At 42.8% G+C, this 15,956-nt stretch overlaps 1 protein-coding gene across 1 annotated transcript in view; it reads left to right on the forward strand.

Annotated features, from left to right (window-relative positions):
* Positions 1-505: 505 nt before the first annotated feature.
* Positions 506-15,956, forward strand: part of slc6a11b (solute carrier family 6 member 11b) — a 177,158-nt gene continuing 161,707 nt past the window's right edge. Inside the window, exons 1-5 of the mRNA XM_078543413.1 lie at positions 506-932; positions 1,182-1,417; positions 1,743-1,877; positions 1,976-2,116; positions 2,264-2,354. Coding sequence (XP_078399539.1) covers positions 1,198-1,417; positions 1,743-1,877; positions 1,976-2,116; positions 2,264-2,354 — 587 coding nt within the window. The 5' untranslated portion in view covers positions 506-932; positions 1,182-1,197. The remainder of the gene's footprint in view (positions 933-1,181; positions 1,418-1,742; positions 1,878-1,975; positions 2,117-2,263; positions 2,355-15,956) is intronic.

Below are 15,956 nucleotides of genomic sequence, written 5' to 3' on the forward strand. Positions count from 1 at the left end.
GCTGGAAATCCAAAACAGAAACAGAAATACCTGGAAAAACTCAGCAAGTCTGGCAGCATCGGCGGAGAAGAGCACAAGAAGAGAAGAGTTCTGTTGAAGGGTCATGAGGAGTCGAAACGTCAACTGTGCTCTTCTCCGCCGATGCTGAGTTTTTCCAGGTATTTCTGTTCTTGTTTCATATTTGCCTGATTATGTTGGCCGCAAATTAAGCCAAGCTTTGAGATTTGTGGGTTCTGTTCAACCATGAAAGCCGGGAGGGATCCGCAAAGGAAAGAATCGTTGTAACTTTGAAAGTGAAATAAATCATCCTATCTGTCATCGGACATCGAATCTTCCCCCACTCCCTCCCTTACTAAACACCAACCCACCCCCCGTCTTATCAGTGAGGGCTGTGGACATGAATCACCTCGAAGCGGCTGGCTGGTCACTTCTAACGGGACTCCCGCATGTCCTTAGATTCCTATGTGTGCGTGTGATAATCTCCAGTCCCACTGTTTTAACAGTTACATTTCCTCTTTCAATTTCCCAGGCTGGAAACCCAGTCTCCAAACCGGTCGCCGGTTCATCTTATAAAGATGCGAATAACGCTTTTCGACTTTTCTCCAGTAACCCAGCTCACGGTGTTACGCCATTAATTGATACATTTCCGTACGGCAAGCCAGAGGGCTCAGTTAGCACATGGCCCGGATCCAGTAAACCGCAGCCGCATCTGAGAAAAGAGTGCGTTTGTTTTCTCAAGTCAGTCGTTTCGCAGAAGGGCATCACCAGAGAGTACCAAGTACATCTGAACTGATCCACCCACACACACACACACACAAAGCCGTTGCGGAATTTCCTCGGACCGGCTTTAGTACATTTACAATTTCAGTGGTAGTACAGAAAGAGAGCTGCATTGTTCCAAACAGGCGGGTTTACAGCAAAACCCTTACCGGGTGAGTAATTGATCATCATCATGTCAGTTTCAGCATTCATTTGCATTGTGAGGAGATCGTCATTAATTCATCAGTGAAGACCTGTATCTCTCAATAACGGATTCCTCATTTTTATTTTGCCTGTGCACTTTCCAGCCCACCGCAAAAAATTAGTTGTGACACCCGTTGGTTTGCAGGGGCAAAATGTGCAAGTGATTGGAAGAGAAGCAATGCGGTGATCGGCACCTAAACTTTTCGTTCTGCTTTCAGGCCGTTCTAAAGCGTCATGACAGCGGAGAAAGCTATTCCATTAATCAATGGGAAGCCAGAAGATACGATGGACATCGAAGCCTCGAATGTCAATTTAGTCCGTACCAACGACAAGAAAGTGTCAGACAGAGGCCAATGGAATAACAAAATCGAATTTGTCTTGTCTGTGGCTGGGGAGATCATTGGATTAGGGAACGTGTGGCGATTCCCTTACCTCTGTTACAAGAACGGAGGCGGTACAGTTACATGGAGTTTCATTTCTTTTTTAAATAATCTTAAAATGAGTATTTTTAATTAGCATCTAAAGTCATTCGTTGGGAATTATTTCTGCTTAAAGAACAAACTGCACAGAATCCAGGGGAAATACACTATAAGATGTGTAATGTGCAGTGTGACTGAAGTGGTGTACATGTAAATAAGTTGTACTGTCAGCAAGTAAATTAAACCAGGAGTACTTGAGTGGTAACTGGTAGAATAACTATGGTCACATAAAGAAGTGACATATTCTGACAGAGTCTGACTCAACTCGTAGTTAAGCTTATTGCCCTCGTTCCCTTCCAGGAGCCTTCCTTATCCCATACGTGATTTTTTTCATCGGCTGTGGTATACCGGTGTTTTTCCTGGAGACTGCACTGGGCCAGTACACCAGCGAGGGAGGGATTACGTGTTGGAGGAAAGTTTGTCCGCTTTTTGAAGGTAACTTTTAGTGCTGCCTTTTGTCTGAGCATTGCTGGCGCGGATGAAGCATGTATGCACAGCGAATAGAAATCAATAAGCTTGATATTCATCTGCAGGTATCGGATATGCTACCCAGGTGATTGAGGCACATCTAAACGTGTTTTACATCATTGTTTTGGCGTGGGCCATATTCTACCTATTCAACTGCTTTACAACTGAACTTCCCTGGGCTACCTGTGGACATGAGTGGAACACAGGTAGGGTGTGTGAAGACTGCCGTACCTTCCTGATATCACTTGCAATAAATAACATTTAAAGTGCCACAAAGTTAATATGCAAGCATTAAGCTTCACTAATTAATAATCACTGTTTAGTTATGGATTGTTTCTTTATTTCTCTTGAAGAAAACTGTGTAGAGTTCCAGAAGCTGAATACAACCAATTGCAGCCACACAGCTCTACCGAATGCAACTTCGCCTGTCATTGAGTTCTGGGAGTAAGTATAGGATAATCTGATTAAAGAAAATAAATGATTTTATAACAAAATAAATAGTCTCATATGAACTAAACATTTAGAAAACGTTTGCATGTTTATTGAAAGGAGGTATTAAACATTTCAATCAATCATATTTACCTTATATATTTATTTAATTAGAGTGCATGTTCTTCTTAGAATCATGAGGGTTTCAGCATTGAAGGATGCCCATTGAGTCTTTGCCAGTTCTTAGATGGGAGTACTTACTATTTGTTAATGGCCTTTTCATGTAGGTGCAAAGAATTTTTGAAACTCAAGTTTTTTCAGTGTTTTGTAGAGCCCTGTTTTCAAGTTAAAATGAATACAGTTTTTCAACGTATTTACATAGCCACATGAACAAAGTACTTGGTGCAAAGTTAATTGTGGACATTCTAAATGCCCTTCTGAAGATTTCATACCCAATCAGGAGAATTTAGTGCACAATTATCTTTTATCATCTAGCTAATCTTTAGAAGAACCATGTTTATGCCGCCCTTTTATAGCTTCTGAGCTCTGTATGTTTTTCTGCAAAAAACATGTCCTCGCGATAACTAGCTAAAAATTTAGTCAGGGAAGGAATTAGAAATGTGCGAAATTAATCATAGAAACCCCAAGGCAACAAGAAACATTACTTGCATGTGTAATTCATCCTTTGACCGTTTATTATCTAGTTTATCACTTACAAGATACTTTTATCTGTGCCAAATTGCTGTCCCTAGGCATTGGAATAAACTGTTAATTATCATTTTCTTAGCTTACTGGTGAAGTATGCTCGCTTGAGTGAGGTGTTAAGGAGGTCCTGGTGGTATAGACATATTTTGCTTACAGAAGTCTGCACCTTTTTTTTAAGAATCTGTGAAACAGTCTCAGAATGTAACTCCAGAGGTAGTGCATTTTGCCACACTGCCTCTTTCCTAATCAGTTCAGAAATGATATGTTCCTCTGATCTGCAAAATAATTATAAGTGAAAGCAACATAACATTTGATACTGTACATATCATGTGATTAATTTGCTATTACTGGACATACATCAACCAGGTTTCCAGTTTAGTTACAGCAATTTACAGGGATCAAAGTATGCCATTGAATGTGTCTGTAAAGAAATTCACAGGGACTAGCAGTAACATGAAGTTCTAAAACTATTGTACTGTACTTTTGTTTGTTATGCTGACAGTACTGCTATATTTAATATGTTTTAATTTAATGTTTTCTGAATATTAATCTTGTTAATTGGGACAAGTATTATCCAAAGACATTGAAAGTTGTCTTGTTACTTGAAGCTGCCAATGTGGTAGTAAAAGTTGATTTCAATGGAGGATGTAAAAGTGATTAATTGTTCACAGTTACCATTCTGGAGCATTGGACTTTGAACTATGGGAATCAATTTTAAAATCCAGTCTTGATTAACATTTGCACTCAGGGACAGTTCATTAGGGTATGCAAGATTGAGTTCTTGGGAGGAATAGAAAGTTGGTGAGAATAGATTCTTTCTCATAATGCTGAAGCCCATCCTTTGGTTATTAACCAAAAAAGTAACATTAAAAACATCCACACCAACGTGATTGGTCTAGAATAGCTATCTAGTGAAGAAAATGTGAATGCTAATGGTGGGAAACTTAGAGAAGGGAAGCAAAAGGAAAATTGTTGAAGCATTATGAGAAACCTTTAACATGCATGAAAAATCAAGTTCTGAATAGGACAAGAGCAAGTGAGTTATTATAGTCTTTTGCACAAGTGAGCCAGTGTAATCCACAATTGATTGTATAATATTTAATTTATTGTGAGTTAAAAAAGGTTACAAAACAACTTATAATAAAAACAGAAAATGCTGGAAAAACGCAGCAGGTCTGGCAGCATTTGTGGAGAGAGAAACAGAGTTAACATGTCGAGTCGTATGACTCTTCTCCAGACTCTTCTGAAGAAGAGTCATATGGACTTGAAACAATGACTCTGTTTCTCTCTCCACAGTTGCTGCCAGGCCTGCTGAGATTTTCCATCATTTTCTGTTTTTATTTCAGATTTCCAGCATCGGCATTATTTTGTTTTTATTACAGAACAAGTTGCGGTGTGTAGCTCCTTGCATGATTAATTAACCATAGCTTGTTATGATTATATTTAACCACCATTTTCCCAGAAGATAAAACTAGCTATTACTTTATATTTTTCAATCCAATTAATTATCACGTAAGTTGCTGCTGAAATTATCACTAACACCTAGACGATAATTTGAGGTACTGATGTTAGCATTCATGTTCATGTGCATCATTTTGTAAGGGATGTATTGAGGTGCGGTTGGTATTATAAAGTATATACCCTCATTATAAAATTAACAGAATGAGAGAGAATCTTAACTCCATGTACTTAATGTGCTCTTGATAGAGGCCAATTTTTTTTTTCATTTTAACCAGTACAAAGTTCATGATGTGATGTACAGTGTGACTTGATCACAACTTGTTATGCATTACGCTTTCTAGACCTAAATGTAATGAAAATTGAAAATTTGGCACAATTTTTCACTTGACTCATTACTGACATTGAACATAGGCCTAGTGACAAGTTAACAGATGCCAATTACATGCAGTAACCTACAGCAATAGAGATGGTCTCCTTACCATAACTTTTTAAATTCAATTTATGTTTGTGAATTATATTTCATAGGTAGGCTTACTCAGTGGTAGTTCAATCATATCACTCTTCTTTTGAGTCAGGAGGTGGTGTGTTCAAATCCCACTCCAGTGACTTGAGCAGAAAATATAGGATGACATTCGGTTAAGGGGTTGCTGCAATGTCAAAAATGCTGCCTTTCAGATGAAACTGTAAACTGTGGCCTTGTCCGCCTTCTCACGTGGGCATCCAGAATCCCACAGGATTATTTCAAAGAAGAGCAATGGACTTCTCCCCGGTGTTATGGACAATATTTAACTCTCAACCAACATTCCTGAAACAAATAACATGATCATTACTGTTTGTGGATGCATGCTGTGTCCAAACAGTCTGCTCTTTGTCCTGTATTACAGCAATGACTGAACTTTAAAAGTATTTGGTTAGCTGTATAGCTCTATGGGATGTCCTGAGGTCATGAAAGGTGCTAGGGAAACAAAAGTTTTATTTAGTTATATGACGGCATAAGGGTGAATTTTCTTGTCAATTTTGACATGTAGGAATTGTGCAGAATTTTCTTTTCGTGAAGAAATTTGGGTGAAAACTGTTCTCACTACTTGCGCACTTTTAATCCACCTCCCTTGAATTGACCTGCACTGTTTGAGTCTTCCCATGATCCACCCACAGCTTCGCCAATGGACTGATTTGCACATGTCAGAGGGTCAGCGGTATGGCAGTTCCCTTGACTTACATTGCTATTACATGCTGGGCAGCTCAGACTGAGGTATATGAGGTGCACTAGGTGGCAGCATGATCTGAGTAATAATTTGTTAGTATAGCACCTTTTAACACAACAAAATGTCCCAAGGCACTTCACAGGGGCATTATAAAACAAAATATGGCACCCAGCCAGATAAGAAGACATTAGGCCGGATGACCAAAAGCTTGACCAAAGCGGTTGTTTTAAGGAGTGTCTTAAAGGAAGAAAGCGAGGTGGAGAGGTAAATTGAGGAAACTCCAGAGCTTAGGGCCTAGGCAACTGAAAACGCAGCCACCAATATTGGAGCAGTTAAAATCGAGGGTGCTGAAGAGGTCAGAATTAGGTGAGGATGGTCATGCTGAAGGAGATCATGGAGATAGAGAGGGGTGAGACCATGGAGGGATTCGAAAACAAGAATGTGAATTTTAAAGTCAAGATGTTGCTAGACCAGGAGCCAGTGTAGGCCAGCAAACACAGGGGTGATAGGGAAATGGGAAATGGTGTGAGTTAAGACAAGGGAAGCAGAATTTTGGATGACCTTAATTTTACTGAGGGTAGGATGCAGGAGGAATGCTTTGGAATAATCAAGTCTAGGCGTACTAGAGACATGAATGAAGGCTTCAGCAGCAGATGAACTGTGACGGGGTGACATCGGGCAATGTTAGGGAGCTGGAAATAGGCAGTCTTAGTGATGGTGTAAATATACGGTCGGGAACGGGTCTTGTGGTCAAATATGACACCAAAGTTGCGAATAGACTGGCTTTAATCTCAGACTGTTACCTGGAAGAGAGATGAGATTAGTAGCTAGGGACGGCGTTTGAAGTAGAGACTGAAAACAAAGGCTTCAGTCTTCACAATATTTAATTGGAGGAAATTTCTGTTCATCCATCATTGGATGTCGAATAAGCAGTCTGATAATTTAGCCACAATGGGTAAAGTAGAACTGAGCGTAATCAATGTACATGTAAAAAATAATGCTGTGCTTTTGGTTGATGTTGCTGAGGGACGGCATATAGTTGAGAAATAGGAGGGGTCCAAGGGTAGATCCTTGGGGGACATGAGGGATAACAGTGTGGCATCAGGATGAAGTGTGGAGTTTGTGAACCTGAAGAGCTCGGAGACTTCTCAAAGGGATTTATGTGACATGGAAATGCTTTTTGAATCTGTTTAAAAAGAAAAATTCTACATAGCTCTGAGCTTGATGCAGACCGCCTCCCATATGGTTTTTCCATGGGCATAGGAGTGTTTGGGGCTATTATGGTGCAGGCAAAGGAGCAATACAGGGTAAAGGGAAAGAGACTCAGGCACCATTTAAGGAAGATGCCCTCCCCGCCCCCTCAACCTCCTCCAAAGAGAATATACAGGCAGCAAAGTTCATATTCAGGACCTCTCTCAGGAACCCTGCAAAGAAGAGTGTCATTGCCTCACATGTATGACGTTTCCAATTATGCCTTCACCCTTCATCATTTGAGCCTCCCTGACCTCTTCAAGGAAGGGAATTTTTTTTAATTATTCATTTACAGGATGTGTGCCCTTGAGAAGGTGGTGGTGAGCTGCCTTCTTGAACCACTGCAATCCCTGTGGTGTAGGTATACCCACAGTGCTGTTAGGGAGGGAGTTCCAGGGTTTTGACTCAATCAGATCCATTAATAGTTTCTGGGTGACAGAACAGACCTCCAGTTCTCATAACTGATGACCATAATGAGAATATCCCAAAGAGAGTACTACAGTGATACACAATGCAGCACATGGTTGAGAAATCCACTGGGGTAATGAAAGCTGCCTGGGTAGTTCAAGAGATAGGAAGAGCAGACTGTTGCAGTTCAGGTGTCCAGGATAGGGATAGCCTGCTGTGTTCTTCACATCAAAGTCATTCTGGAAAAGCTGCTTTGTGACATGGCCGAGGAGGAGGTCCTGGCTCTGGTTGATCTAAGGCTGCATGGAACAAAACATCAGAATGTTGAGCACTCAGAGGAGTCCTCACTGACTGCTTCATGGGGCGCCAGAGGACAAATCTTTGCAGCAGTTTTTTCTTCTGTGCAATTGGGTCTTCCCTGTTCTCCACTTGCAAATAAAGGGACATTCACTCAATTCACTACCTATCCTACCATATGATAATACATCAGTTATCTTTGCCCTACTCTTGTTTATGCCAGCAATCATCACCTGAATGAGTCAGCCTCACCATATGAGTGCAGCCATTCCTCAATGACAGTATCCTTGATGAATAACAATGCACCATTATGGTGCACCATCTATTTTAATACAATAATTGAAAAGTGCAGACAAAACAATCACCCAATTCTTACCAACTGTTTCTCTAAGGCATGTATATGTGCTTTGCTATCATCTATCCTGGAGCTCCTTCTAAGTGCTGTCTGAGGGTCAAGATCACAGGAAGTGATTGGCTGATCATGCTGTAGAGAAGGGGCATAGGACAGAGGTATCCCTCATCTCATGGCAGCAGGCTCCTAATATACAGTCACTGAGTCTCATGTTCCAATGGCATATTGTTCTGAAGGGCAATGGCAGATTCAAGGCATGTCTCGTATTCTCAGAGACAGTAATATCAAAGTAGCGGAATGCAGCAATCAGCATTTCACTAGGTCCTGAGACATGGCAATCACTATGATCTACAAGTCATGAGGCAACCTGTGCTCCAACCTATCTCTTATTACCATCAGAGCTGCAGTCTGTGCTTCTGTAGAGATGGAGGCACTAACTGGTCGCTAGTTGCTCCTTATGTGGGCGTTTGCTGCAGACGAACTGAAGCTGCTCCAGCGGTGACCACAAGGAAGGAAAAGATTTTCGCGCAAAGGATGCCTGTAGCCTTGTGATGTCACACCCATCAGTTTATTTTTGTTCAAACATGGACAAAAGAGCTGAACTTCCGAGGTGAGGTGAGAGTGACTGCCCTTGACATCAAGGCAGCATTTGACCGAGTGTGGCATCAAGGAGCCCTAGCAAAACTGGAGTCAATGGGAATCAGGGAGAAAACTCTCTGCTGGTTGGAGTCATACCTCGCACAAAGGAAGATAGTTGAGGTCAGTGATCTCAGCTTCAGGACATCACCACAGGCATTCCTCAGGGTAGTGTCATCGGCCCAACCATCTTCAGCTGCTTCATCAATGACCTTCCTTCCATCATAAGGTCAGAAGTGGGGATGTTCGCTGATGATTGCACAACGTTCAGCACCATCCGTGACTCCTCAGATACTGAAGCAGTCCATGTCCAAATGCAGCAAAATCTGGACAATATCCAGGCTTGGGCTGACAAGTGGCAAGTAACATTCGCTCCACACAAGTGTCAGGCAATGACCATCTCCAGCAAGAAAGAATCTAACCATTGCCCCTTGATGTTCAATGGCATTACCATCACTGAATCCCCCACATCTACATCCTGGGAGTTACCATTGACCAGAAACTGAGCTGCACTAGCCATATAAATACAGTAGCTACAAGAGCAGGTCAGAGGCTAGTAATCGTGCAATGAGTAACCCACCTCCTGACTCCCCAAAGCCTTTCCACCATCTACAAGGCACAAGTCAGGAGTGTGATGGAATACTCCCCACTTGCTTGGATGAGTGCAGCTCCCACAGCACTGAAGAAGCTAGACACCATCCAGGACAAAGCAGTCCACTTGATTGGCACCTGATCCACAAACATTCACTCCCTCCACCACCGACGCACAGTGGCAGCAGTGTGTACCATCTACAAGATGCACTGCAGGAATTCACCAAGACTCCTTAGACAGCACTTTACAAACCTATGACCACTACCATCTAGAAGGACAAGGGCAGCAGATTGATGGGAACACCACCACCTGGAAGTTCCCCTCCAAGTCACTAACCACCCTGACTTGGAAATTTATCGCTGTTGTTTCACTGTCGCTGGGTCAAAATACTGGAACTCCCTCCCTAACAGCACTGTGAGTGTATCTACACCACGTGGACTGCAGCGGTTCAAGAAGGCCGCTCACCACCACCTTCTCAAGGAGAACTAGGGATGGGCAATAAATGCTGGCCCAGCCAGCAAAGCCCACATCCCATGAATGAATTTTTAAAAAAATCTTCCTTCCCTTGTGCTTTCCTATTATGACAGTGAATTTGCAGGGAAGCATTGGCGGAAGATAGGAATGGTTGAGCATTACCTCCAAAGCATTCAGGAAACAGAAAAAGAGGCTGTGCTTTTGAAGAATTATGGGGTGACAGTATAGGAGCTCAGTGACTAATCTGGCATGAGCAAGATGCTGCCAAGCTTGCTCTCTCTCATTGCAGTAGGTAAGTGATCACCCACAAGCTGCATGGGCTCGTCCTTTGAAGAGTTTGAGGAGTTCAAAGGGGGAATGCCCCCTCTTTTCATTTGCCTTTGGTGGGCATTATGCACCAATATGTCCTGCAAGAACATGAGCAAATGAGGGTAAGGCTAGAAGTTGAGGAATGTGTCACTGGCAAGGCCAGCATTTGTTATCCATTTCTAATTTCCCTTGGGAAGGTGGTGCTGAGGCACCTTCTTGAACTGCTGTGGTCCATGTGGTGTAAGAACACCTACAGTACTTTGACCCAGCAGCGATTAATGAATGGTGGTATATTTCCAATTTGGGATTGTGTGTGGCTTGGAGGGGAACTTACAGGTGATGGTGTTCCCATGAAACTGCTTGTTCTTTTGGGCATTGGGTTTGGAAGATGCTATTGAAGGAGCCTTGATAAGTTGCTGCTATGCATCTGGTATATGGCACACAGCACAGCCACAGTGGGTTGGTGTTGGAGAGAGTGAATGTTTAAGTTAGTGAATGGGGTGCCGGTCAACTGGGCTGCTTTGTCCTGGATGGTGTTGAGTTTCGTGAGTGTTGTTGGGGCTCTAGTCTTGCCGGCAAGTGTAGTGTGGTTCATGTGAGAAATTGCTTTGAAGGTTGCTGGTAGCCATAGTGCAAGCCTACGGCTTACAGCCACTCTTCAACAGAGTGCAGTGTGAAGGATTAGTTATGGAAATGCTGCTTCAAAGTGTGAAGAGTGTTGGTTTTCAGGATGGGCAAGGAAGAAGCTGAAAGTGTGTTATCTTGCCAGCCCTGGTGAGGTTGCTGAGCTTTTTGTGGCACTAATCTGCAGTGTCAGGTGGGAGAGAATTAATACCCAGTGCTGGTCCCTCCAGACAACACAAGTTACATTTTTGGCTGGCTTGGTTGCACCTAAACTAAGGACTCTGTGCTTCCTGCCTCCAATTTCCTTGAGGAGGGTTTGGAGATTTGAATCAATGAAGTTCTGGGTTCTTTCTCATTGGCTTGGTGCCATGCTCTTGATGCCCTCTGGGTCCAGATGGGGCCTGTCAAGATATAATGTAAGTGAAACATGAATATTGTAAAGACATGCAGTGAAGGTACTTGAGAGTAAAGTGAAAGATCCAGGCACTTCTTTCTTATCTATTTTCCCCCAAGTCCACTGATGAAGAATGCAGGCTGAACTTAAAGGATTTTAAAGAATACACAGGAGTTTCCAAGTGGTTCAGCTTTTTTACATAGGTTTTGCATCCAATGGGAATGAGCAGGCCCAGGAAACTTGTGCATAACCTCCACAAGGGCCGCCAACAGATGCAATATTTTGAATGGAACACCAGCTGCTTAACTCATTTCAAGGAAATACCAAATGACCATAAGATGTAGGAGCAGAAGCAGGCCAATCAGCCCATCGATTCTGCTCTGCCATTCAATGAAATCATGGCTGATCTGATAATCCACAACTCCACTTTCCTGCCTTTTCCCCATAACCCTTGATTCCCTTACTGGTTAAAAATCTGTCTATCTTAGCCTTGCATATATTTAAAAACCCAGCCTCTACAGCCCTCTGCAGTAATGAATTCCACAGATTTACTACCCTCTGAGAGAAGAAATTCCTCCTCACCTCTGTTTTAAATGGGCACCCCCTTACTCTGAGATTATGCCCTCTGGTCCCAAACCCTCCCACAAGGGGAAACAACCTCTCAGTATCTACCCTGTCAAGCCCCCTAAGAATCTTATGTGTTTCAATAAGGTCGCCTCTCATTCTTCTAAACTCCAATGAGTACAGGCCCAACCTACTCAACCTCTCCTCATAAGAAAATCCCTCCAGACCCGGGATCGACCTAGTGAACCTTCTCTGGACTGCCTCCAATGCCAGTATATCTCTCCTTAGATAAGGGGACCAAAATTGTCCACAGTATTCTAGGTGTGGTCTAACTAGTGCCTTGTATAGTTTTAGAAAGAGTTCTCTATTTTTATACTCCATTCTCTTTGAAATAAAAGCTATCATTCCATTTGCATTCCCTATTACCTGTTGAACTTGTTTGTTAGCTTTTTGGGATTCACGCACAAGGACTCCCAAATCCCTCTGTGCTGCAGCCTCCTGCAGTCTTTCTCCATTTAAGTAATATACAGCTCCTCTATTCTTCCTGCCAAAGTGCATAACCTCACATTTTCCCACATTATATTCCATCTGCCAAGTTTTTGCGCACTCACTTAACCTGTCTATATTCCTCTGTAGACCCTTTGTGTCATCCTCACCACTTCTGTCCCACCTATTTTTGTGTCATCTGTAAACTTGTACATTGACTTCCCTCATCTAAGTCATTAATATATATTGTAAATAATTGTGGCCCCAGCACTGATCCCTGTGACACTCCACTATTTACAGGTTGTCATCCTGAAAATGCCCCGCTTATCCCAACTCTTTGTCTTCATTTAGTTAGCCACTCTTCTATTCATGCTAATATACTACCCCCAACACCATGGGCTCTTATCTTATTAAGTAGCCTTATGTGCGGTACCTTATCGAACACCTTTTGGAAATCCAGAAATATTACTAGTTCCCTTTATTTATCCTGCTTGTTACATGCTTGTGCATGTGTGTGTATGTTTGTGTGTATGCGTATTTCTGTGTGTGTGGGGAAGGTGACAGGAGCCCAACATTACTCCTGGTGACATAGCCTTACATTATTTAGGTGTCTGCACGTTTGTGTTTGTGTGTGTATCCGTATATGAACATGTTACATGTGTGTGTGTGCTCACGCGCGTGTTTGTACATATGTGAAAAGCTGGGTGGTACATTAAGAATTCCAAGGATGGGCTGTGCCCAGCGGGTGCTAGGAGGAGGTTGATTGTTTTGTCTGTCCCATAAACTGTTTGCAGAGCTATCAATGAGTGTGAGACCAAGAGCAGTCCATTCAGAGACACAAGTGAACAATTTGCTTCCCCAATTTCAGAGGGGGAGGGGGTCGGGTACTGCATCACCACACAGTCCAGTTATAAGGTACAATTTATGGTTTGCTCAGGGTTATAGCACATATTCTTCAACAGTGTAAACCTCTGACAATCTTATCAGCTTGGAAATACTAGGCTATATTTTTGTCAGCTGCATCTGAAGCTGCTCTGATGTGGTGTTTTATTAATGACATGCAGCATCTCTAGAAAGATGAACAGGGGGCATGTCACGCAGAGGTGTGAAAGCTGCTGGAAGAGAGGAGGAGGATAAGGAGGGTTTTCAGCAAGGGTCCGCATCCTCTCGGGGTATCAGGAAGCAACTCTCCTACCTGAACCTCAATGAGGAATAAAGTGTGAGACATCTCTGCTTCACTAGGTCTATCCTCACTCTAATGTGCCACCTGCTGCAGCCACCTGCAGCTTCAGAGTAAGGTGAGGACAAGATCGCCAGTGGCTGTGAAAGTGACCGTGGACATGAACCTTTCTGCTTTTGACTCCATCCATGTTGGAGCCGGGAAGAATTGCAACATCTTGCAGTCTGCCATCCACTGTTGCATGAGGGAGGTCACTGTCGTTCTCTATTCAAAGAGAGTTGATGACCTTTCATTCTTTCTTGCCAGACAGCAGCAGGCACATCGAGTAGGCTTCACAAGGATTGCAGGCCTCTCCGTGGAGCAGGGTACCATTGACTGCACACAAGTCACTTTGCAGGCATCTGATGGCAACACTGAGGTGTACCACATCTGAAAGGGATTCCACTGCCTCAATGCCCAGCTGGTCTGCAACCATAGGCAACAAACCATGCAGGCCAATGTCCAATATCTTGGCAGCGGTCTTGATGCGTTTATACTGTGGCAGTCTGTTGCACAATCTGCATTTCAGTCACCATAACAAACCAAAGGATGACCATTGAATGATAAGTGCTGACCATATGGCTGATGACTATGGTCCATGCACACATAAAATGTGACAGAGTAGATCATTGATGTGCTGAAGCAATGCTTCCACTGCATGAACCACTCTGGAGGAGTCCTACAGTGCTCAACAGAGCATGTGTCAAGCTTCGTAGTGGTCTGCTCTATGCTGCATAGCCTCGCCATTATGATGGCATAGCCCTTTCCACCAGATCTATGTTGAGCAGCTGAGGAGCAGAAGGAGGAAGAGGAAGCGAGGAGGCACCCTAGCCCCTTTTCGGCTTGGCTGTCTGTGAACAGATTATCCTACCGCAACGCTAGTAATATAAACATATTGCTTGGTAACTGCTGGAAAGGCATCAAGTTTTCACCCCACTTCTTGAATACTTTATTCAAAACATGCAAATACACTCTACCTCTCTGTTTACATCTTAAACTAGTACTTATCAAAGCACCCAGACTAGCTGACTTTAATCTAATTAAGACACACATGTAGACTTAACCTGTATTTTAAAAGAAAAATATTTTCCAAAATACTACATACATTAATAGCTTCATGACAAGTATCTAATTCATGGGCAGCATTTAAGGTAGTTTTCATTCCTTCTGCAGTTTTAATTCCACCAAATGGTGATCATGAATGTTAAACCACATTGTATATGAATGAAGAATAAGAATAACATAATGAACTATATTTCCTATGAAAAATTCTTTTGTACCAAAATATAAGAGTTTTATATAGTATGCTATCTTAGAACTGCATTTTACAAAGAACAAACACTGTTCCACTCCAATAAGGCAATCTTCCCACGTAACACCAGTGCAACTCCTAGACCATGAATGCTGGAGCTATGTGTCAGTTAGTGGTGATGCCACTGATATTCTTATCAGTCTCTGCACATTTATTCTCATTGATCACTGACAGTTAATAATCCAATCAAATGACCTCTCCAACATTCAATTCTTGACATTACACTATCAACTGTTATTCCTCTCATCCCTAACCTTGAGAATTTCCCTAACACCTAGCCTGTACACATTATACTTATTCTGATGGATATAGTGAATTGGAGTGAGTAAAGAAATGGCCATCCATCAATACAATGGTCAGCATTTTCTGGTTGCGAGCGGGGGTGGGCCCCACATGCCGACGTGTAAAATGATGCGTGGTGACGTCGGGCGTGCATCCCGATGTCACTGTGCGTCATTCCAATCTTTCGCTCGGCGGGCGCACACCGGCATCGATTGCGCGCCTGCCGAACTGTCAAAGGCCTGTTAAGGCCATTAACACAGCAATTGAACTAATTGACAGGGCTGCCCGTCTAACCTTAACGTTGGCGGGCAGGTGAAGAGCCCAGGTGACCGTCGCATTTTGCATGAAACCTCATCCACGGGTGGGATGAGGTTTCATGAAGGGTTTATTAAATTAATAAATATTTATTAAACATTTGATAAATATGACCCAGCTCATGTGATGCTGTCACATGAGGGGACATGTGCAAATGATTTTTAACTTTTTTTATTTTGAAGTTTCCAATTCAACTTAATCTCCCTGAGGCAGCTCCATGCCTCGGGGAGATTTCTGCGCTCTTTCGTGCACATGCCCGAAAAAGCGCAGGCCCCAACTCTCCCTCCTCCTCCCACCTGCACAGGTAGCACTGAACGCGTCACGCTGGGTGGGCCTTAATTGGCCTGCCCACATAAAATGGCGTTGTGCAGCCGATCGCAGGCGGCGATCAGCTCTGCGCCCGCCCGCGCCTGCTCCCGACTGGCCCACCCGACGGGGAGAAAATTCTCCCCAATGTAAATTTTGCAGCAACATGCTAAAATCCTAACTGTCTATCTTCCAAACAATGTATTACATAGTGAGGATTTTGGATTTGGAACAAGCTATTCAACATGTTAATATAATAGAATCCCATAAAGACAGTGTATCTAGGTTTGTAACTTATGGTAACTTCATCAAAATATGAAATGCAATTTTATAATTATCTCTATAGTGTTAATCATTTGGTATGTATGTTCGTACATTTTTCTCACTATGGCTGGGATTTTCTAGCCCTGTCATGGTGGGACCTG

Source organism: Cetorhinus maximus, chromosome 6, assembly GCF_964194155.1.
Source record: "Cetorhinus maximus chromosome 6, sCetMax3.hap1.1, whole genome shotgun sequence".
NCBI lineage: Eukaryota > Metazoa > Chordata > Chondrichthyes > Lamniformes > Cetorhinidae > Cetorhinus > Cetorhinus maximus.